The sequence below is a fragment of the Candoia aspera genome, chromosome 2 (genome assembly GCF_035149785.1).
Source record: "Candoia aspera isolate rCanAsp1 chromosome 2, rCanAsp1.hap2, whole genome shotgun sequence".
In the NCBI taxonomy this organism is placed as follows: domain Eukaryota; kingdom Metazoa; phylum Chordata; class Lepidosauria; order Squamata; family Boidae; genus Candoia; species Candoia aspera.
Window position 1 is genome coordinate 8,130,327 of NC_086154.1, and position 23,707 is coordinate 8,154,033.

Sequence of the window (23,707 nt, forward strand, 5' to 3'; positions counted from 1 at the left end):
AACACACGTGTCTGCTTAGAAGAGAGAGAGAATAACACTAATGCATGACATTCAACACTAAAGGGACCAACAGTCAAGAAATACACTGCAGATTAGCGCTTGATGAAGGCCTTGAAAAAGATATGCCATGATGTTTCTATACCAGTGTTTCTCAACCTTGGCAACGTTAAGATACGTGGACTTCAACTCCCAGAATTCCCCTGGAATTCTGGGAGTTGAAGTCCACGTATCTTTAACGTTGCCAAGGTCGAGAAACACTATTGTGCGTGCCATGGTTTGCCTTGTGACACTTTATGGAAGCGAAAGTTGGACTTCGAAGAAGCAGGATAGAATATTGAAGCTTTTAAACTTCAGTGTGGAGAAGACTCTTGGGAATAGCATGGATTGGAAACAAGCGAATGCGTCATTGAAAAAATATACAGAGAGTTCCCACTCCAGGCACAAAGGACCAGGCTCAAATTATCATACTTCCGACACCTTGTGTGAAGACCCAGCTCCCTGGAAAAGGCTCTAATGCTGGGAAAGGTGGAAGGAAGGCCAAAAAGGGGATGACCAGCAGCAAGGGGGTGGGCTCAGTGGCAGTAGAGACAAGTACACTATTCGCGGAGCTGAAGGACCAGGTTAGAGAAAGATCCTCCTGGAGAAAATCTATGTGATTACTAAGAGATGACCTCAACTTGATGGCGCACAATCAGCCAACCAATGCAAAATAGATAGATAAAGATCGACCGATTGACCAAAGCAGGAGGGAGACCTCTCATAGGCTTTGTAAAACAAAATTTCTTTTTTTTTAAATGGAATTAGAACAAATGGGCTGCAATGACATGTTCTAGTGCACCGTGCTCCATTTCCAGATACTTCCTTCCATGTCTCTGCCAGCTTTGGAAAGTTCAGTCCTCAGTAAGATGGATGGACAGACGGAGAGAGAGAGAGAGAAGGAATATCCAGATATGTGGGCCTCTCCATATCTTAGGATTCCTACTCATAGCTCTTTCTCTTGTGGGAATGAGACAATTTGTATTTTTATTCTGTTGAAAACTAATTTAATAAAAAAGACCAAGATAGGTGAGATCTTTGTGGGATGGAGCCAGTGCAAGCCTGAAAATGGATTTGATTTCAGTTGCCTTCAGATTTGTGTGCCATCAAGTCATTGCTGACTCGAGTAATTTATGTTTACTCCCCATCCATGCATCAAATCATTTCCCTCTTGTACATTAAAAGTTAATACGTGGCAATAGGTTTGGGAGATCTGTGGGGACTCATGTGCCTCTATCTTATTGTTTTGAGGTAGGAAACCCATGGAAGTGGCCATATCTGTCAACCTGGAGACCAGGAAGTCACCGTTACGAAACAATGGCTCCCTTGCATAAAAATCCGTCCCTGGAGCATGATTGGGTGGAAATCCTACACAAAACCTAGGTTGTGGGGAGAGAGAGATTTTAAGTCAGAAGAGAGTGGAGACAAGGGAGATCTACAAGGGAATCTTACTCTTTCAGGGTTGTAATATTTTTTTTGTGCCAGTTTTTCAATTCCTTTGATTCCATTAGACCAGGGTTCTCCAAAGTGGTCAGTATTGACCCCCAAGGGTCTATGGGACTGTTCAAGAGGTCAAGGTTGTTGTTGTTATTCATAGTACTATTAAAGTAGTATTTAATTATTTTCATATAATAAATGTTTGGGGGTTGATGAACCATCGGAAACTTCATGAAGCGGTTGATGAGCTGAAGAGTTTGAGGACCCCTGCCTTAGACACACCCAACATCCCACATTTTCTGAAGTTGGGGAGGGACAGAATAAACCCCATTGTGGGTCCTTCTAACCTCAGGATATTTTTTTCCTCCTCCTGCAAAATTGAGGATTTCTCTTCATGCCATAATATTATCCTCTTCTTTCTCAGTAGATGGATTTAGGCTGTGTCAACATTCTCAGTCAGGAACTGTGGTGAGAAAGGGCTTATCTCTGGCGAGATGTCATCAGAAAGGATGCTCCAAGTGAGGACAAATAGGAGGAGGTGTTGCCTTTCTCACATTCCACTTTCTGGAAGGAAAGGGGGTTTGTTTGGGGGTTAAAGGGGGAAAGGAGAAGGTAAAACTGTAAGGGAAAGAAAAAATTATCCTGATGATGCTCAGGGGTTTTGTTCGCTGAGTGGCCAGATGTGAGCGTTCCAGTGTCTGGGGCCGGCTCTACCATTAGGTGAGTGAAGGGATGCCCCAGATTCGGAAGTGAGCAGCTGTGACACATAACTGTGTCCACTGTCTTCCAGCCATCTTTGCTGAACTCCATGGAGTAGGAGGTAGTTCTCAGACCAGGAGTTAATGGTGCTATTTGGATTGAGGTGGATCCAGAGAAGGTGTCCCTTGCAGGTAGCTGCACACAGTCCTGGGAGGGGAGCTGACATCCTCCAATTTGTTGTCATTTGTTGCCTGAAATAGAGATGGGATACAAGGGACCTTACTGTTACCTTCTTAAGTACATCTAACAGCTCTAAATTTAGAATTTCAGTGATATTAATACCAGTAGTCCTCACTTACCAACCACAATTGGTTTAAACAGGGCAATTGTTAAGCAAGGAGTACTTGTAGAGTATAACGTTTTTCAGCCTCCTGCCATTTAGTTTCAGTGAAGGATATAGTCTTAGCTTTAAACAACAGCATGACTTTATTTTTAGATTTTAGATTATTATTATTTCGATTTGTATGGCCGCCCATCTCAATGACTCTGGGTGGTTCACATCAAGTAAAAAAACAATCCAAATAAAACTAAGTTAAAAAGCCAATGTACAAGCATATAAAAACCATCCATAATCCATGTTAGCATACTATACATTGTTCCATTATAAACCATGATTTGAAAACCATAATGACTGAGTTCACACAACATATTAAACCCAGAATAATTGAAAAACACACGATGGCTTGCTGTCATCAAAAACTCACATTGCTGTTCTATTAGGGCATCTCACCATTTGCACACCCAATTTAAAAAAAAAGAAAATAAAAAGAGCCAAAACTTTCACCTATTTAAAAACAAAACAAAACAAAACAAGGTACCAGCCCAGTAACGCAGAGAAGGAGGGACTCTGCAGGTTTAAAATTCCTTTTCTGCCGGACCGGGGAGTGAAAAAGACCCACAGCAAAGAGACAGAACTGCGGCATCCTAGAGGGGCTTCCCCAAAGACCATAGAGCTGGGTAAGGAGGAGGGGCCAAGCCATTTCCGTTGCTGGGCTTCCGGCGTGGGTACTCGGGGGGGGATTTTCCCACCTTTTGCGGGAGGACCGGCGGGCTGCCTCGTGCTCCAGAGCAGGGAAGCGGCGATGCAAAAAGTGAGTTGCGGAGGGCGGAGAAGGGCACTCGTTTATGGCCGGGAGAAAAGGGGCGCAGCAAACAGGCGTGGGCTGGAGACTTAAAAAGGGCGGGTTTTCTCCCCTCCCCCCTTGGGGGATTTTTATAGTGCAATCCTAACCAAGCAGCTTGAGCCCAAAAGAAGCCCCCTCGTTTAGATTTTTTTTCAAACAATTTTTTTTATTTGTATAAATAACTAAAGGCGGGAATATTCCTCATACTCCTTCCTCCTATTTCCCCCACAACAACAACCCTGTGAGGTGGGTTGGGCTGAGAGGGAGTGACTGGCCCAAGGTCTCCCAGCCGGCTCTCATGCCTAAGGCGGGACTGGAACTCACCGCCTCCTGGTTTCTAGCCCGTTGCCTTAACCACTAGACCAAACTGGCTCTCTAACAGTTATAGGTAATTTTTTTTATTTTTTATTTATCTTCTATCCTGCCTTTACTATTTTTATAAATAACTCAAGGCGGTAAACATACCTAAAACTCCTTCCTCCTTCTATTTTCCCCAAAACAACAACCCTGTGAGGTGAGGTGGGCTGAGGGAGAGGGAGTGGCCCAAGGTCACCCAGCCGGCTTTCATGCCTGAGGTGGGACTAGAACTCACCGTCTCCTGGTTTCTAGCCCAGCACCTTCACCACTAGACCAAACTGGCTCTCATATTTCCATGGGATTTGCTCCCTTACCTGGAAAAGGGGTAGCCAAGCAGAGTATGACCTCCCCTTCCAATGGACTCAGTGCCTGCTGTCCAAATGCTCCTAGTGATAACCAATGAATGTGTAAAATGTGTTACCCGATACTCACTTTTGTCCCTTGAGAGACTTGCCAGGAGAGGTGAAGCACATTTCAGAAAAAAGTAGCGGGCAGGACCAGCAGAATCCATTCAAATTCAATTAAATTGGTCTTCCTCAATTGGGGCACCCACCAGCCGGGAGGCTTTTGGCTCCCAGGACTCCACAGTCACAATTGCAGAGGCTTCTGGGCAATGAAGAGCAAAGATCAAACCTTCACTTAGATGGGAGAAGATTGATTTAAATATAGTAATTTTTTTTGAAAAAATTGTAAGTTTACTGCAGTCAGAAGACCCAAGACGAAACAGAGCAGAATATAAATATTAAACGGGACCAAAACAAAAGCTTGCACGTTTGATACTGATTCACTGTTAGCCAATAATACTGCCATTCCTAAGGATTTCACTAACTGCTTCCTTCCTCTGCCAAAATTTTGGGGGTTGCATGAGTCAGCTTGAGTTCTCTGTCAAACAGCACAAACCTAATTTATTCAAAATTAGATCTGCCTGGCAGCATCAGAACATATCCCCCCACTGATCATGAGGGGAGAGGCTGCTGTGTAAACAGCATCCAAGAGCCAGCTCAGAAAAGTTACGTTTCTTTCTTACAGGCTGGAGAAAGTATGGCGGAAGCTACTGGGTTTGAGTTGCCTATATATATGGTACACCTTCAAAAGCAAAAGTATGTGGAAGAATTCTGGTGCTGTTGCCATAACCCTTTGCTTAGTGCTTACTAATCAGAATTCAGAAGGACTTGTTCCTTAAATAGTCATTTCCAGTTGTGAGTATTGCTGGAGAGCTCTAATGTTAATTCCAAATAATGGATGCCTGCCCTTCAGCCCTTCCTGGTAAACCAGACAGGAAACACAGCTAGAGGAACCAATTCTACTTTATTGTAAGGCTACGTTAACAGAATCTTGCAAGTCTGAAAGTACAAATCTTCTGCCCTCCCTTTTTATCAATTGAGTGGTCAGGGTGGATCTTTCCTGTTTGTTCTCCTTGGACTTCCTTTCCTTTTATCTGATTGTTCCCTGGGCAACATCTCTTCCCTCTGTTCTCCAAGGTCACCCTCACATTCCATCACACCGCCCATCCTATACTATAGTCATCAGGGTTTATTTCTCAATGGAAACACTTGAGTTAAGTGGATGGCTTCCCCTGGAATTAGATACTAAAGGCTGATGATCATTGGGAAAACCCAATGCTCTGGAAAAGACTAGTGCTGGGAAAGGTGGAAGGAAAAAGTATGACCAACAGCAAGGGGGATGGACTCAGTTACAGCAGCGCAGTGCACCCTTGGAAGAGCCGGCGGACCAGGCTAGGCACAGATCACCCTGGGGGGAATCTATTTATGTGGGCGCTAGGAGTTGACAATGACTTGATGGCAGATAAATCAATCAGTCATTCTTACGCTACACAGTGAGCCTTTAAAAGGAAGTACTACCTCGACAATGTCTTGTGAAGCATTGGGAAGCAAACGTTGCAATCGCTCTGGCTTTGAGATAATCATAAAAGAAATACTCTACTTTATTTGTATCCTTGATAGTAATTATTGTTGGAATTAAGGACTGAGGGAGACATGCAAAATCCCAGTTTGCATTCAGCCTGTGTTAATACGCTTTTGGGGTTTAGGATAGTGGATCAAGGATGGTAATGAACAGGATAAATGAATGTTGGATTGTTGGCAAGATTCAGCACTTTAGGAGGGACAGGTAAGACGGCAAGTATTATCTACTGGCATATTCTCAGTTTCCAGAGAATTTGAGTATATGGTGGGCTTGTCTCCTTAACTATTTATAGGAATCTTTTATTTATTTATTTATGTTCTTTATATTTCCTGGAGTGTTTTTTTTTCCTTTTTCAAAGTTATTTCTTTTTATTAGTTGGTAGATTAAACTATTTTTTTTATATTCAGCTTCCTAGCTGGGTAAGCATATGTTGACTTCTTTTATGTCTCTGAATTTTTTTCAACTTGCTTAGACCTCTTATTTCATTTTTTGTGAGATTTTTGCACTCAAGCTCAGGTTAGAGGCCACTTTTCATGCAAGGGCCAAAGGGGTTTGGAATTTAACACTAATACAGGTAGTCCTCACTTAACTCCCACAAGAGGAACAAGAAAACTGGTTGTTAAGCAGTGTGATCGTTTAGTGAGTCACCATGTGACTGGACCCAATTTTACAACCATTTTTATAATGGTTGTTAAGTGAATCACTGGTAATTAGGTGAATCACCACAGTCATTAAATGAATCCAGCTTCCCCAGTGGATGTATTTTACTGAAAACTGGCAAAAAGGTTGCAAATTGCAATCACATGACTGCAAGATGCTGAAAGTGCCCGAATTGCAATCATGTGACTGCAGGGGTGGTGCAATCTTTTCTGACAGTCATAAGTGAGTACAGGTCATAAAGCACTTTTTCTGAGGCTGTCATAACTTCAGACTGTCATTAAATGAATGGTCGTTAAGCGAGGACTACTTGCAGGTTCCTTTTTCTTTATCCAAATCTCATTTTCCATCATTTAGCACTTTCCATTAAGAAAGCTTTTATCAAAAGAATTTCAGGGTCGCCACTTAGGTTTCTGCTGTTTACCTAAAATATCTGTGATCAAAAAAACACATTTTTTTGCGAGCCATCAAAGGCTGACTTAATTTGCCAGAGCCACAGAGGAAATATTACTAAAATCCTTGTCAGTTAGATCTCGTATTCTCTTTTGCCTGCCCCCCCCCCCCAAAATCTTTTCAATATATCAGAGTCTGCAGGTTTACCTACATGGGCTAAGTCCATGTAGGGCAAAATTTAAACCTGGTTGATTTATATCTTGCACAGACTAACAATAGGGACTCAGAAACCAATCACTAGATTTAGGTCCGCCTTTTTGCTTGTTTGGAAGTGAAGAAGGATTCTCTTGAGGGGAGAAACCATGTTTAAATTTTAGTTGGTTCTGCTCAGAACGTTGCAACATTATCTCCTCAATTAATGCAACCAGTCCACTTTTTTATAGACCCCCATCCAGTAAAAACCATGGAAGTTGTCTTATTCTGACCATCAATAGTCAATTTATTCTTTTTATGGGGAGGAGTGCTTGCTTATCTTTTTGACACCTTCTCCACTCCCTATTGGTTGTTGTTTTTTTCCTTTTCCTTAGTAAAACTGTCCAATATTGTAACATCCTACTTGTCTTGTTTAGGGCAGTTGCGAACTGAATCTTCTCAAAGCTGCAGGATTAAGCCTAAGAACTGAGCCAAGGTGTAAGCAGCAGTGAGAATAAAGGTCAGGAAAAAATAAAATAACCTTTCCCAAAAGTTTAGCAAGGAAAATGTACTATAAAACATAGCAGTTAAAATTAGAGGAAACCATCAAATGCTTAAGTCGCTCTTTGAGTGAGATGGGCGGTGACAAAATTCAAAATATAAATAAAATATAAATAAATAAATAATAGAACCTGGCCTTCTAATTCTTCTTTAAGCATTATCTAAATATAGCTAATATATTAATGCTTGTACATTCTGTTGTTTTTTTCTTCTAGAACGTTAAAATTACATTCTGGTGGCAACTTGTGGTCAAGTTGTAGAGACTATAAAACATGCTGCTTTGGGGGTTTTTTATGTTTTCGAGGCTAATTTTGGACTTTTGGGGGGGTTGGAAATGGATAAGCCTTTGAGAAAATTCTCCCCCTCCCCCATCATTAAAACCCTGCAAAAAGGCCAAAGCTGAGCCAAAAAAGACAATTGGTGGGAAGATTTAGAACCTAACTGCTTCCCCTCTCCCACATGTATTTTTATTGGTTTACAGTGGAACAGCAAAATATAAGAAAAATAGTAATAATAACAATAACTACAACAATAAATATTTCTAGTCTCCCTTATTTCAGGAAGAAAATTGTACCACTGAAATTTGGTCACTCTGCCACTGAAATTCCGTGGTGGATTCTCGTAGTGAAGGCCACGTGGTGGTTGTATGAGGCTTATGGGTTACTTACTCCCTTATCGTCTCTAGCTAACTAGGCCTGCTGGCTGGAACTGATGGGAGTTAAATCATTTTTCAAATGGCTCGCCATTGTCTAGGCCTATAGAGTAGTTAAAAACAGAGGGATCTTGCTAGGCACATTTCTACTTTTCTTCTGGTCATCCGTGATGGAAAGTAAAAAAAAAATTGGCCATGTTCATTCAGGAGGACTTCTGTCTTCAAAGATAATTTATCTGTGGATATGAGATGTCTGAACAAGCTCAGGAGGCTGTTGCTGTCTTTCCGTGTGGGCCTCCCAGAGAATCTGATTGGGTCTTGTTGGAAGGAAGGGCTGGGCTACTTCAGGGAATTGGATTGACATGCTGTGTTTATGTTCTTAGGCATGATGATGCTGGGGCAAGAACAGGATCCTGGAGGAGGGAGCCAGCCCCCTGAAGCAACGGGCCCATTGCCCAGAAGCACCAGCAGTCATCAGGAGGTGAAGGTGGAAAATCAAGAGGATTTGGCCCAACTCTGGGAGACGCAGTGGCAGGAGTTTCTAAGTACAGTGGAAGCCCCACAGATTCTTCCAGAGCCCTCACCGTGGGAGGACGCTCACATCTTCCTAGCCTCCTTCGAGCAAGTGGCCAAAGCTTTCCAGTGGCCCAAGGAAGAATGGGCGGCCCGTCTCCAGCCCACTCTCAGAGGAGATGCCGAGCAAGCCTACAGCAGGCTGGAGATGGGAGACAGAGAGGATTATGGGAAAATGAAGGCAGCCATCTTGCAGGCGGATGCTGCGAGCCGGGAGAAACAGCGGCAGCACTTCCGGCGTTTCTGCTACCAGGAGGCCGAGGGGCCGAGGCAGGTCTATAATCAGCTGCAGAGGCTTTGCCGTCGGTGGCTGAAAGTTGAGAGACACTCCAAGGAACAGATTCTGGAAATGCTAATCCTGGAGCAGTTTCTGGCCATCCTTCCGCCAGAGATGCAGAGCTGGGTCAAGAGACACAATGCGGAGAGCAGCGCTCAAGTAATATCGCTGGCTGAGGATTTCTTGCTCGGGCAGTGGGTGCCGGAGAAAACAGAACAACAGGTAGGTGTGAAGGACGCTTTCTTTTCTTAGACGTTGGCTGGAATCGGACAGAAAGCAGCATGAAACAGTAAGGTAGAGCACAAAGCAAAAAAAAAAAAAAAAAAAGTTCTGAACTCAGAAGGGAACTTGGAACATTAATTTGGAACATTAATTTGCAACATTTTGACAGAACATGAAATCTAGAGAATAATAGGGATTCAAAACAAGCTCTTTCTCCCTCATATCTGAGTTAGAGTCTAAGCTTGCTGCCGCCCCCAGCTGACCTTCACCGTTGTCGTCTTCCCGCTGCTGATGAGGCGTGGCTGGCTGAGGCAGCTGCTGGCCCTTCGTGAGGCCCTCGCGTGGCCTCCATGCAGCCTCCCCGATGCCTTGCGAGGCTTCAGGGAGGTCACAGGATGGCCTCACAAAGGGCCAGCAGCCGCCTCGGCTGAACACACCTCGTCTGCAGCAGGAGGAAGAAGATGGTGAAAGTCAGCTGGGGCGGTGGCAGGCGTAGGCAGTTGCCGGAGTCCCGGGCGGCCAAAAGCGCAGAGGTGGGGAGATAGATGGGTGGGGGGCGTCGAGGCCCAGGAGGAGAAAGGAGGGCAGAACAGAGATTCTGCTAGGCGCTTTCCAAGCAGCAGAGGAAACGTCTTGGAGAGCGGCAGTTGGCTGCGGCCTGTAGAAGGGGCTGGGCTGCCTCTGTTCTCCTTGCTGGGACGACGTCTCGCCCAGGTGGGATCCCTGCCTAGGAAGGTCACTCCCGACCCTTAGGGCCTGGGGCTGCCTGCCAGCCTGGGCCCGGCTCCTGAATCTCGGACCGACTTGAGACCACGCGGGCAAGCCCTTGCTTTGTTTGGCGTTCCTGAGTCCGTTGCTAGCTCTGTTTCTGGAGAATAAAACGGGTAATCTTCCAAGGAACCGTGTATGTGTGGGAGCCTGGAACCTGAAGTAGGACAGGGGGTGTTGAAGCGGAAGTAAGTATGGCAGGGGAGAAGAAGCATGAGGTCCTCACCTAATGAGGGCACAGTCCTGGCCTCACAACTGCAACCGGGACTACCAGAACTGCTGTCACTAAGCAATACAGACGCATGATGTTTTGCCTAATGACTGCTTCGCTTAGTAATGGAAATTCTGGTCCCAATTAAGGTAATTAAGCAAGGCTACCTGTACTGCCTATGTTGCCTAGAAACTCAGGCACCCCAAGTTTGGCTGGAGCTGATGAAAACTTGGTCCCTGAATTTGGGAGAGAGACTAACTTTGCAGAGTGGCTTTTTGCCTACCTGGAAACACGAATCACAAAGTATTTCAGGCAAAAGCAAAAGCCTCTATTAAGCAGGGGGGGGCGGTGTCAAGTCCTTTTATAGGGTACAGAGACAAATGACACATTTGGTAGACGCGATACGTCATAAGGCAAGTAATCAAACAATAAAAGACATTGATTACATGTGAGAATTGAACGGTAGGAAACATTGAATCTAGATAATATTCCACAGGTGGCAAATTTATGGGCTACGTCACTCCCTTTCCCTGCCGGTTTTGTATCATCTTAAAACTTGCAAGTGTATTCAAGGACTTTCAGAATATGCTCTCTATTTAGTTGCTGAAAAGGCTGGTTTTTGCACATAAAAGAAGGAAAGGGTTTTGGGTAAAAGGAAAGCATGGTTTCCTGAACTTGAAAAGAAGGCACGGATGCCATGCTTAAATGCTAATATCACCTTTATTAAAAAGCTAATAAGGAAGCCTAAAATTCCAGGTAACACCTATTGCTACTCCCCCTTGTATTCCTTTCCCAGCCTCTTCACAATCTCTCACATCTGCTTGGTTATTCCTGCAGGTGGGAGAGGAACCAGGTCCCGGGCCTGCAAATATGCAGCATCTGGAGAGAGCGCCGTCTGATGCCGGGCAGAAACTGCAACTCGGCAGGGAGCTGAAGCTGGAAGAAGATGCAGATGCAGGTAAGATTTGATGTATTTATTTTAATTTAGAGCATTGGGGGGCTGTCCAACCTGGTCAGTGTGACTCTGGGTGGTGTTAAAAGGAATGATCCGGTATTGGACACTTAAGTCCTACGAAGAGGGGTTGAAAGAGCCAGTCAAGAGCCAGTCAGAATGTGGAGAAAAGATGATGGGAGTGGGGGATATGATGGCATTAAATGCTTGAATGGATGTCACAGCAGGTGAGAGAAGATGGCGCCCTACAGGGGGCTGCCTTTGAAGACCAGCAGAAACTATAATTTGTTTGGAATATGGCAGCTCAGTTGTTGGCAGGTACATGCTGTCATGAGCACATGATCCCTGAACTCTGGGCTCTGCTCTGGTTCCTCTTAGCTTCTGAGTACTCTCTCTATTGTAAAGGAATTCGGAGCAGACCCTGGGGACAGGGCAGGAATGAGCAACACATAAGAGGGGACTTGCAGGCAAGATTGCATGTTCCTGAAAAGGAGGGAAGCATGAGAAACAAGCTCAAATAACCCCACCTTGATTTTGTTTAGTATAAGATGGGACAGAGAGAACCTGGGATAGGCTTTCAAGATTGATGTCAGCCCTTCGAGGTAGGCCAGGTCAAGACACAGGCATGGCAGGGATTCCAGGAATGCTCTTTATAAGGTAGAAAACCAGTTCCTGGAAACCCTGTTCCATTTTCTCTTGGATGGTCCCCCTTAATGGCTCACTCATACCTTCCCCCTCCCCGCTTTAAATTGCTTGACAATTATCCCCAAGGGCAGGACATAAAAATATGGTCTTAAGTTTAAGGAAGGTCTGTTCCTGTTGAATATCAGGGAAAACCTGGGAGCAGTTCAACCACGTAACCAATGACCCGGAGTGGTGGTGGGGGTTCCCTTTCCCCAGACTCATTCAGCTGGAAGCTGGATAGAGATGTTTTCATCTAAACTGCTGCCCTAAACAGGGGCCTCTGTATTCCTTTGACTCTATGATTGTAAGCTAGCAAAGCCAAGTTCTGCCTCCTCCACTGGATGAGAGGAAAAGGAATTGTGGCATTGTGGCACTCACTGGCTTTTCGTTTCGGAACTACTGCTTCTTCTGAGGGTGGGCCCCGTTCGGTTGCTGAGTCTGCTCGTTTGCACTGTGCATGCTTAGTTCACATGGCGAAATGGTCAGTGTATGATGCAACAGGAGATTTATTCTTTAACCAGCTGCTCACAGACCTTGACCTGATCAGGACTGACTGGCTGCTCTGTCTCTGGGAGGACTAGAACCTGGGTTCCCTGCTCCAATCCAGCATCTTCCCACTAACCCACCCAGGCTCTGGGGCTGGGGCTGAGAGGGAAGGATTGGCTCAGGTTCCCCCGGGGAGCTTTCATGCTGAGGGGGAACCAGAACCCAGATTTTCCCACTGTCCAACATCTTCACCATTACTCCACGCTGATGCTGGGGCTGAGAGAGGGAATGAACAGGATTCCCCAGGGAACTTCCTTGGCTTGAATGGGGACTAGCATCTGGGTCTCCCCATTTCTAGTCCAACCCTTTCATTGCAAGACCACACTTGATTTTGGTCTCTGAACTGATTTATCTAATTGTGTTTTCCCCATGTATTTGATCTTCTTAGTCTAGGGCCTTTAACCAATGTGTGATTTCAGGGTAGAGCTGGAGAAAGTGGCTCCAGGGCAGGTTTCTGCATCTTTCTAGCAAATATATTTATTTATGTATTTTATATGCTCAGGGCTGTTACAGGTAGTCCTTGCTTAATGACCACAATTGGAACTGGAATTTTGGTTGCTTAGCAAAGTGGTCATTAAGCGAATCTGACCCAATTTTCAGCCTTTTTTGCGGTGGTTGTTAAGCAAATCACTGCGGGCATTAAGCGAGCCACATGGTCGTTAAGTGGATTACGTGATTCCCCATTGATTTTGCTTACCAGAAGCCGGCTGGGAAGATCAAAAATGGCAATCATGTGACCACGGGATGCTGCAGTGGTCATAAATGCAAATCGGTTGCCAAGCACTTTTATTATTTTTCTTTAATTCTTTAATTCTTTAGTAACACTTATTATTTTATTATTATTTAGGACTGCAATGGTTGTAAGTGTGACAACCGGTCATAACTTCATTTTTTCAGCACCGTCGTAAGTCTGAACCATCACTAAACAAATGGTTGTTAAGTGAGGACTACTTGTAATGACTAAGCCTCTTTTATCCCAAAATAATCCTCAAAGGGGCCATAAATGAAGACCAATCTGTGACATTTTTTGTTGTTTATTTGTTCAGTCGCTTCCGACTCTTTGTGACTTCATGGACCAGCCCATGCCAGAGCTTCCTGTTGGTCGTCGCCACCCCCGGGTCCCCCAAAGACGAGTCCGTCACCTCTAGAATATCATCCATCGACCTTGCCCTTGGCCGGCCCCTCTTCCACTCTCCCTAGCATCATCATCTTCTCCAGGGTGTCCTGTCTTCTCATTATGTGGCCAAAGTATTTCCGTTTTGCCTTTAATATCATTCCCTCAAGTGAGCAGTCTAGCTTTATTTCCTGGAGTATGGAGTGGTTTGATCTTCTTGCGGTCCAAGGCACTCTCAGAATTTTCCTTCAACACCACAGTTCAAAAGCATCTATCCTCCTTCTCTCAGCCTTCCTGATGGTCCAGCTTTCGCAGCCATATGTTACTACGGGGAACACCATTGCTTTAACTATGCGGACCTTTGTTGTCAGTGTGATGTCTCTGCTCTTAACTATTTTATCGAGATTTGTCATTGCTCTTCTCCCAAGGATTAAACGTCTTCTGATTTCCTGACTGCAGTCAGCATCTGCAGTAATCTTTGCACCTAGAAATACAAAGTCTTTCACTGCCTCTACATTTTCTCCCTCTATTTGCCAGTTATCAATCAGGCTGGTTGCCATAATCTTAGTTTCTTTGAGGTTTAGCTGCAAGCCAGCTTTTGCACTTTCTTCTTTCACCATCATAAGGCTCCTCAGGTCCTCTTTGCTTTCAGCCATCAAAGTGGTATCATCTGCGTATCTGAGATTGTTGATGTTTCTTCCAGCGATTTTAACTGCAGCCTTGGATTCCTCAAGGCCAGCATGTCGCACGATGTGTTCTGCGTACAAGTTGAATAGGTAGGGTGAGAGTATACAGCCCTGCCATACTCCTTTCCCAATCTTAAACCAGTCCGTTGTTCCGTGGTCTGTGCTTACTGTTGCTACTTGGTCGTTATACAGATTCTTCAGGTGGCAGACAAGATGACTTGGTATCCCCATACCGCTAAGAAGTTGCCACAATTTGTCATGGTCCACACAGTCAAAGGCTTTAGAATAGTCAATAAAACAGAAATAGATGTTTTTCTGAAAGTCCCTGGCTTTTTCCATTATCCAGTGGATATTGGCAATTTGGTCCCTAGTTCCGCTGCCTTTTCTAAACCCAGCTTGTACATCTGACAATTCTCGCTCCATGAATTGCTGAAGTCTACCTTGCAGGATCTTGAGCATTACCTTACTGGCATGTGAAATGAGTGCCACTGTTCGATAGTTTGAACATTCTTTAGTGTTTCCCTTTTTTGGTATGGGGATATAAGTTGATTTTTTCCAGTCTGATGGCCATTCTTGTGTTTTCCAAATTTGCTGGCATATAGCATGCATTACCTTGACAGCATCATCTTGCAAGATTTTGAACAGTTCAGCTGGGATGCTGTTGTCTCCTGCTGCCTTATTGTTAGCAATGCTTCTTAAGGCCCATTCAACCTCACTCTTCAGGATGTCTGGCTCTAGCTCACTGACCACACCGTCAAAGCTATCCCCGATATTGTTATCCTTCCTATACAGGTCTTCTGTATATTCTTTCCACCTTTTCTTGATCTCTTCTTCTGTTAGGTCCTTGCCATCTTTGTTTTTGATCATACTCATTTTTGCCTGGAATTTACCTCCAATGTTTCTAATTTTCTGGAAGAGGTCTCTTGTCCTTCCTATTCTGTTGTCTTCTTCCACTTCCGCGCATTGCTTGTTTAAAAATAATTCCTTATCTCTTCTGGCTAACCTCTGGAATTTTGCATTTAATTGGGCATATCTCCCCGTATCGCTGTTGCCTTTTGCTTTCCTTTTTTCTTGGGCTACTTCTAGTGTCTCAGCAGACAGCCACTTTGCCTTCTTGGTTTTCTCTTTCTTTGGGATGTATTTTGTTGCCGCCTCCTGGACAATGTTGCGAACTTCTGTCCATAGTTCTTCCGGGACCCTATCTACTAAGTCCAGTCCCTTAAATCTATTCTTCACCTCCACTGCATATTCCTTAGGAATATTAGTGAGCTCATATCTAGCTGATCTGTGGGTCTTGCCTTATCTCTTTAATCTGATCCTAAATTGTGCAATAAGAACTTCATGATCTGAACTACAGTCAGCTCCAGGTCCTGTTTTTACCGACTGTATAGATGTCCGCCACCTTTGGCTGCAAAGGGTGTAGTCAATCTGATTTCGGTGTTGTCCATCTGGTGAAGTCCACGTATAAAGCCGTCTCTTAGGTTGTTGGAAGAGAGTATTTGTTATGCAGAGTGAGTTGTCTTGGCAAAATTCTATCAGCCTATGTCCTGCTTCGTTTTGTTCTCCCAGGCCATGCTTACCTGTAATTCCAGGTGTCATTTGACTGCCCACCTTAGCATTCCAGTCTCTTGTGATGAAAATAACATCTCTTTTAGGCGTGTTGTCCAGTAGGTGCTGCAGATCCTCATAGAACTGCTCTACTTCAGCTTCTTCAGCATCTGTGGTTGGGGCATATATTTGGATCACTGTGATGTTAGATGGCTTGCCCTGAATTTGAATTGAGATCATTCTATCCTTCTTTGGATTGTATCCAAGCACTGCTTTAGCCACTTTACTATTAATTATGAAGGCTACTCCATTTCTTCTGTGGTCCTCTTGTCCACAGTAGTAGATCTGGTGGTCATCTGATGTGAAGTGGCCCATTGCAGTCCACTGACGCCCAAAATGTCTATCTTTAATCTTGACATCTCACCAATAACCACATCCAATTTGCCCTGGCTCATAGATCTTACATTCCAGGTTCCAATGGTTTGTTGATCCTTAGAACATCGGATTCGCCGTTCACCACCAGCACCGTCGGTCGCTAGCCGTCCTTTCGGCTTTGAGCTAGCTGCGTCATCACGTCTGGGGCTAGTTGAACTCATCCTCTGTTCCTCCCCAGTAGCATTTTGACCATCTTCCGACCTGGGGGTCTCATCTTCCGATGGTATGCTGACAAATCTCTGGTTGTACTGATCCATTTAGTTTTCACGGCAAGAATACTGGGGTGGGTTGCCATTACCTTCCCCAGGGATCGCATTTAGTCTGACCTCTCTGTCATGACCTTCCCGTCTTGGGTGGCCCTTCACGGTTTAGCTCATGGCATTACTGAGGTGCTCAAGCTTCAGCACCACGACAAAGCAATGATACTTTGCTGAAGTCTGTGACATTACCAGGTTTAAAAAACAGTTTACAGGATCAAGACAACGATATTTAGTTAGGATACTTGAGGAACCCCCAAAGCAAGAAAATGTATGTGGTGATGTTTAAATTAGGCTCATTATATGATCTCTCCTCTCCTCTCCTCAATACCAACCAATAAGGGCTCTCTTATAACTTTGTTTTGAAAGCCAATTTGGTGTACTGGTTCAGGCACCAGGCTAGAAACTGGGAGACCGTGAGTTCTAGTCCCATCTTGGGCACAAAGCCAGTTGGGTGACCTTGGGCCAGTCACACACACTCATCCCTAGGAAGAAGACAATGGCAAATCACTTCCGAAAAACATTGCCAAGAAAACTACAGGGACTAGTCCAGGCAGTCTCCGAGAATTGGACACGATTGAACGGATTAAATTTTTTTTAAAAAATTGCTTAGTGCTCAAAATCCAGGAAATATTTGCTTTCCAATAAGATGTCATGCTGCTTATAAGTTGTTACGTGTATTCCCATGGCCCGTGTGTACTCTCACTGGAGATGCGCTTGTCATTTCTGCAGATGCTTGGAAGCTGTGCGAGAGTATAAATCATGCGCAGGGAAGACTGAAGCCAACAGAGCCACACGGGGTGCCCGCAGAGAGAGCTAATAACATTGTTCTGCGACATCGTAATCAGGAAGGGACCCCTGAGAATCAGCATAGGACAGAAGGACAGCCGGAAATCTACCGTGCAGAGGAGAGACCTCTCATAGCTAATTACGAGGAGGTGGGTAGGAAAGCAGAGATAATTGTCCTCTGTCCAGACATCCAGGAGAAAAGAAGAAAGCAGTGCTTGGAGTGTGGGAAGAGTTTCACGCGCAACTCCACCCTTATCCGGCATGAAAGAATCCACACGGGGGAAAGATTGTATAGATGTTTCCAGTGTGGCAAAAGTTTCTATGATAAGACGGCCCTAAAAAGACATCAGAGAATCCATAACACAGATCGAGGATGTCCCCGTGGCTCTCACTCCCAGCCAAGTGAGAGCTTAGCTTTTCCTTCTCCAAAGGAAACCACACAGAACACATGCAGCGAGTGTGGGGGAAATTTTGGCAGCGCATCGGACCTAAATCTACATAAAAGAATTCACCAGGAGCGGAATCCCAGTAGCTGGAGAGAGTGCGGAGAGAAATCTGAAAAGAATCAAAATCTGGAGCTGAGAAAACATCAAATGCCCCTTGCTGAAGAGAGACCCTACAAGTGCTCCGAATGTGAGAAACGCTTCATATGGCTTTCGTCGTATCGGAGGCATAAAAAGATCCACACGGGGAGCAAATCCATCCCGGTTTCGTGTGAAAGGAAAAGCTTCAAGCAGACGTCGCATCTTGTGAAACTTCAGCCTCTCCCAGTTGGAGAGAAACATTATAAATGCTCTGAGTGTGAGGAGAGTTTCCTGGAGCTTGTATCCTTGGAAAGACATAGAAGTGTCCACCAGAGAGGGAAACTAGAAGCCCCTTTGCAAAAGATGCCTGTTTCAGGGGGGAAATCCTGTTCGGAGTGTGGGAGGCGTTTTGATCGGATGTCACACCTAATCAGACACCAGCGCGTCCATACTGGAGAGAAACCCTTCCAGTGCCCAAGATGTGGGGAGAGTTTCATGTGGGAGACAGCTTTTGAAAGACATCTCAAGGCCCACGAGAGAGGGAATTCAGGGCGTCCACTGCCAACAATATCTGTTACGCCGGGGAAGTCCTGTCAGTGTTTGGAGTGTGGGAAGAGATTCAGACAAGAGTCAGACCTCATTCAGCATCAGTGTATCCACACTGGTGAGAAGCCCTACAGATGTACCGAATGCGGGGAGACCTTTATGTGGTCTTCGTCTCTCAATCTACATCGGGAGAAGGTCCACCGGGGAAAGCGATTGGTCCCCCTCCTCCAAAAATTACCCTTGGTGCACGGGAGATCCTACAAATGTTTTGAGTGTGGAAAAAGGTTTGACCGTCCCTTGGGCCTAATAAATCACCGACACACCCATACTGGAGAAAAGCCTTATCAGTGCACCAGCTGTGAGAAAAGCTTCATGTGGCGTCGATCTCTTCAGAGACACCAAAAGATCCATGACAGCAGGAAACCAGGGGCCCCTTTGCCAAAAATACCAATTACACGGGAGAAACCCTATGCGTGTTCCGATTGTGGGAAATGCTTTGAGCACGCGTATATCCTGATTCGGCACCGGCGCGTCCACACCGGAGAGAAACCGTACAAATGTGCAAAATGTGGCGAGAGCTTCAGGTGGGCCTCGTCTTTTAACCTGCACCAAAAAAAGATCCACAGGGCGAAGAAACTGGCCCATCTTCTTCCAGGACAGCCAAGCAGGCAGAAAAAACCTTATGGATGTTCTGAGTGCGGGAAACAATACCGGATACCCTCACACCTCTCAAGCCATCAGAGCACTCACACTGGGGAGAGGCAGCACAAGTGCACCGTTTGCGGGAAAAGTTTCTTCTGGCAGTCCTCTCTTGGGGTCCATCTCAAGAATTTCCATAAGAAGAAGAAACAGGTCCCCACTTTGCAACCCGTGTCTCGGGGACAAGGGAATTCTGAGCAGCAGCAGCAGCAGCAGCAGCAGCAGCAGCAGCAGCAGGCCCCTGTTGAAGGGAAACCTTTCAAATGCTCCAAATGCAAAGAGAGTTTTGTGGGGTATTCAGCTCTTCTGCGACACAGAAAGATCCACGAGAGAGAAAAGCTTGGACTCTTTTTCCAAACCATCTCTGTTACTCCGGAGAAATCGTATCCCTGCAACGAGTGCGGGAAAAACTTCAATTGGCCATCCCGCCTCATAAGACATCAGCGCATCCATACCCGGGAGAGACCCTGTAAGTGCCCAGATTGTGGAGAGAGTTTTACGTGGGATTCGGCTCTTAAAGTGCACCAGGAGAAGATCCATAAAAGAGAGAAGCTGGCCTCTTTTCTGCCCAAAGACGATGCCGCCAAAGAGAAAACTCACCAGTGCTCGGACTGTGGGAAAACCTTCACCTCTGCGTCGTCGCTCCTAAGGCATCAGAGTATCCACGCGGGAGAAAAACTCCGTAAATCCACCCACCACGAAGGGAAGTTCCTGTGGAGCTCAGCACTCCAAAGAGACCAGAAGGCCTGTAAGGGAGAGGAACCGAGTTCCCTGCTTCAGAAACTACCCAGCCGGCAGAGAGGCTCCTACTGCTGTTCCGAGTGTGGGAAAAGCTTCCAGAAGCCGAAGCTGCTGCAGAGACACAAATGCATCCATGCCAAGGCGAAGCGTTACACCTGCACGGAATGCGGGAAATGTTTCGGTCAGGCGGCAACCTTGAGGAGACACTGGCTCGCTCACAAAGGAGAAAAGTCATTCCATTGCTCGCACTGCGACAAGAGCTTCGTTTACAAAGACAGTCTCACGAGGCATGAGAAGTCTCACGCCGGGCTGGCACACTTCACCATGCAGGTGCTGAACAAGGAATTCTTTGCGAGACCCGAATCGCCCCACTTCGTACCACCCAAGACTGACTTGTGTGGCAGTCCGCTAGACCTCCAGGGGGAGAAACCCATTCCAGCTTTGAATGCTCCGGAAAAGGGGATGATATGACCTCCAAGCAGACGAACGACACAGAAGCCGGCATCAAGGAACACTGCTGCCATTTTAGCAGCAAACCAGAGAAAGGACAACCGATGTTCCTGCTATTTTCAGTGGAAGAAAACCTTCCAGAATCATCTCTTTGCAGTGATGTCATGGAAGCAGTGTGAAGAAGATAAGGCAACCAAAATCCAGAATATTGTGATTTTTGCCTGCCTGTCCAGGGCCAAGTTGTGTTGTTCTCCCCAGCCCCATAACTGCATTTTTAAAAATTCCAGAGCTTGGATGCCCCCCCAAGAAGTGGTGAGAAAAGGCGCATTTGGCTTCGTTATTGAACACAGAGTCATATTAGTTGGCTCTCGTATCTTGGTAGGTGCAGATGGTTGGGTTGAGTTGAGTTGGGTGGGGGGAGAGAGAACAGGCTCAGGTTTTTAGGATTTTTAAGTATATTGACAAAAATGTTTTTAAAAAACAAGGAAATACATTTGTGCCACATCCTGTTTCATAGAAAACGCTGCAGTGTTGATTCTTGCTGTGAGAGCCCTTGGAGGTGCGAGTCATATAATGGTTGGGGATTCTTTTGCATAATTCAGTAATTTTTATTGTCACAATCACAATCTGTTACTTGTTTGGTTTTATGGAGGGGGGAAACTGCTAATAAAGGTAATGTGCAGAAGTAATAAATAGGGCCTGTTCTGTTCTTCCACAGCTGAGTTTAAAGCCATAGGGTTCCAGAGTACATCTGTCATACCTCCAGAAAGTCCCCAGGTTCAGTCTTGACACCCTTGGGGAGATGAGGAGAACACGAGAGCTGTTGCCAGTGTTGGGCTAAGCCATGGTTTGTTTGAACCATGGTGTATTGAACAAGCCACAATTAGCTGGTTCCCACAACATACTGTGCAGATGCAGAGGTCACACTAAGCCATAATTGGTGAGGGAGGCAGCTGGTTTTCTTATTTGGATGTCCTATGCTGTTGAATTCTGCCAATCACTGTTGATGGTCTCGGGCTGGATGGAGTAGTGGCTTGACTCTTAACAGGGCTCGGAATGTTGGGAGTTGTCTCAGCCTGTAGAGGACCTTTCAGAGGTTGGAGGATGTTGGATGACGTGCTGACCATATTCACAACCGGCTGCACCAGGAACCACTTTGCCAGTCGTAACTCCACTTGTCTGGTCTGAACATCAAGAGGAGTCCTGCTGGAGGTCCCCCCCCCCCCCGCTCCTCCAGGGAGTGGGCCAGACAACAGGTCCTTTTCAGTGGTAGCTCTATGCTTTAAAATACTTTCCTTCTGGAGATCTGTATGGCCTGACCCTGTGTTTCCCAAATCTCTGAAGACCGCCTTGTTCAAGTGGGCCTTTGATCTTGGGTGATTAGGGATGACCAGCTTTGTTTTGTTTTGTTGAGCTACCATTTTTATGCATTTTGCTGCTTTGTGGTATGCTGGCCAAAGTCGGCGTGATTCAGGCAGTTCACAAATATTGTAAATAAATTAACCCACCCGTTTAAGGGAATCCTATCCATTAAATCAAGGTTTGACTTAAAATGACGGCACTTATGTATGAATTACATAGTGATTCAGATGCCGTAAATTGATGCAATAGATGCAAATTCTTATTTAACAGACAGCTGCTCCTCCGAACAATGCGTTCCGATTTTACTGAGATTTGGTTGCTGAACGAACCCACAATACACTGAACTGTAAGCCAACCAGACAGATTAGATTTGCACTCTAGACTCAGACACAAAGCGTCCAACCCATTTAAGACTAGCCAGTAATGCAAGTTTAGATATCAAGTCTTCCAGCTGACCTGGTTCATTCTGTTGTGCAAATGCAGCCATAGTCTAGAGCTCCCTTTCTTGCCTCTGAACATTTAGCTTCATCGGAAGACCAGGCTTGACATCACACAAGACTAAAACGAGGGTCGGTTTGTCTGGGCCTCAGTGTATGGCATAAGCTCAGCCAGTGGACAGTTTACCCCTATGTACACCCCTATGTGAACTCAGGCAATTAGATTAATTGGAACCGTGTTCCTCAAGCATTCTGGCTGGGGAATTCTGGGAGTTGAAGTCTATACATCTTTAAATTATTGAGGGAATAATTGGGAATCACTGACCTGGATATATAAGCAGAGTGAAATGAGACTAACCTTGACTTACGATTTAAAAAAATATATATATATACACAATTGTCATATTGCCATAAAGAGGAAAGCATGGTTTATTATAAAGCCGCTTATGGGAATTCCATGGCTGAAAAGGAGGAACTGAAAACAAGGGAGAGAAGGCAGCAGGGTGTTTGGAAGAATACACTGAATACAGATTAACCAGGCTGGTTCTAGAGACAAGCAGGAGGCCCCCAGAATGCAGGGAGTCAACACTTTCATGAGGACTAGCACTTCTGCAAGCAAATCTCAAGAAGGTTGAGAACCGAGTCCTGAGAACACAGAGAGGCAACAATTTGTGTTTCCTGACCTCTTGGACTCACGTCAGTGGTGGAAAAAGTGCAGAGGTTGGCGGGGACGAAAAGCTGCACTCACCCTCTGCCTTAACTCTGCCTACTCTTTCCCCTTCCCATCCATGCCAGCTCAGGACACTGTTATACATATTTAATCTCGCAATTTTCTTGGGGCAGAACTCGGGCGTAAGACTAAAGATCCTCCCAGTTCGGTGCTTTTCAAACTTGGCAACTTTAAGACGTGTGGACTTCAACTCCCAGAGTTCAACTCTGGGAGTTGAAGTCCACCCATCTTCAAGGTGCCAAGTTTGAAAAGCACTGTTCTAGTTGAACATTCTATCCCCTACAGGAGCCAATCAGATTCTTCCAATTCGAGGGCTACAAGCAGGGCAGGAAGATGCCCCCCCACCCCCCACCCCCAGCATGTGGCCATGTTATCACCTATCACAGTGGACAGCCACAAATGGTTGCTCAAACACCATTGACATTTCTTTTGTAAATTCTACAATGAGGGTGTTGTACAAACAGTAACAACAGTAATAAAGGGGTGTGTGTGCCTACATCGTTTAAACTGGTTTCCTCTGGTTCAGGCATGCGCACCAGGGTTGTGTATATCCTGCGATTGTGACTTCTCTCCCTCCTCCATCATTGGTGGTGGCTCGGTTTGCTGACCTGCCTGATCCAACAGTTCTGCAGACCTCAAGAACTTTGCACGTTGTTTTGTGACTTGACCTAATAAAGGTAATGCCCAAATGCGGATTTTGGCATTCGGATGCTTTACCCCCCGACTGAACTTGACACTCTACCTTGACATATTGGCTTACTCTGTGTTTGCTAGTCATAAGATCCTGTCATTCCACAGATCCCATTTCTAATTCAAGAAGTTTGGTCAGATATTTCCCATGCCTTTTCAAACTGTTCTCCTCTTTCCATGAAGCCTGGAAACTGATGCTCCCTTTTACTGTTTTCTCTTCCCCTTCTTAAAGAGAAAGCTGCTTTCTATGCCTTTCCAAAGCTAAAGAGCCACGTTTGTGTGGAACGGTGGAACAGCTATTGGGGTAAAAGTGTAACTTGTTCACCATGTTCCTGCTTTGCATGCATAAAATCTTAAATCCAACCCCCAGAT

At 45.4% G+C, this 23,707-nt stretch overlaps 2 protein-coding genes across 2 annotated transcripts; both read left to right on the plus strand.

Annotated features, from left to right (window-relative positions):
- The first annotated feature begins 3,276 nt into the window (after window positions 1-3,276).
- On the plus strand, window positions 3,277-11,308 carry LOC134489794 (SCAN domain-containing protein 3-like). Its single transcript, XM_063292659.1, has 4 exons — window positions 3,277-3,323; window positions 8,478-9,166; window positions 10,983-11,103; window positions 11,187-11,308. Exons 2-4 carry the CDS (start codon window positions 8,480-8,482, stop codon window positions 11,306-11,308), a joined length of 930 nt encoding a protein of 309 aa, XP_063148729.1. The 5' UTR covers window positions 3,277-3,323; window positions 8,478-8,479.
- On the plus strand, window positions 11,309-23,335 carry LOC134489795 (zinc finger protein 420-like). Its single transcript, XM_063292660.1, has 2 exons — window positions 11,309-11,324; window positions 17,100-23,335. Exons 1-2 carry the CDS (start codon window positions 11,309-11,311, stop codon window positions 20,135-20,137), a joined length of 3,054 nt encoding a protein of 1,017 aa, XP_063148730.1. The 3' UTR covers window positions 20,138-23,335.
- Window positions 23,336-23,707: the final 372 nt, after the last annotated feature.

Bases quoted from the DNA above. Each gene is read 5' to 3' on its own strand.
- LOC134489794 (XM_063292659.1), top strand. From the start codon at position 8,480: ATGATGATGCTGGGGCAAGAACAGGATCCTGGAGGAGGGAGCCAGCCC. The intron at 9,167-10,982 runs GTAGGTGTGAAG...TTATTCCTGCAG, and splicing joins CGGAGAAAACAGAACAACAG to GTGGGAGAGGAACCAGGTCC. The intron at 11,104-11,186 runs GTAAGATTTGAT...TGGTGTTAAAAG, and splicing joins GGAAGAAGATGCAGATGCAG to GAATGATCCGGTATTGGACA.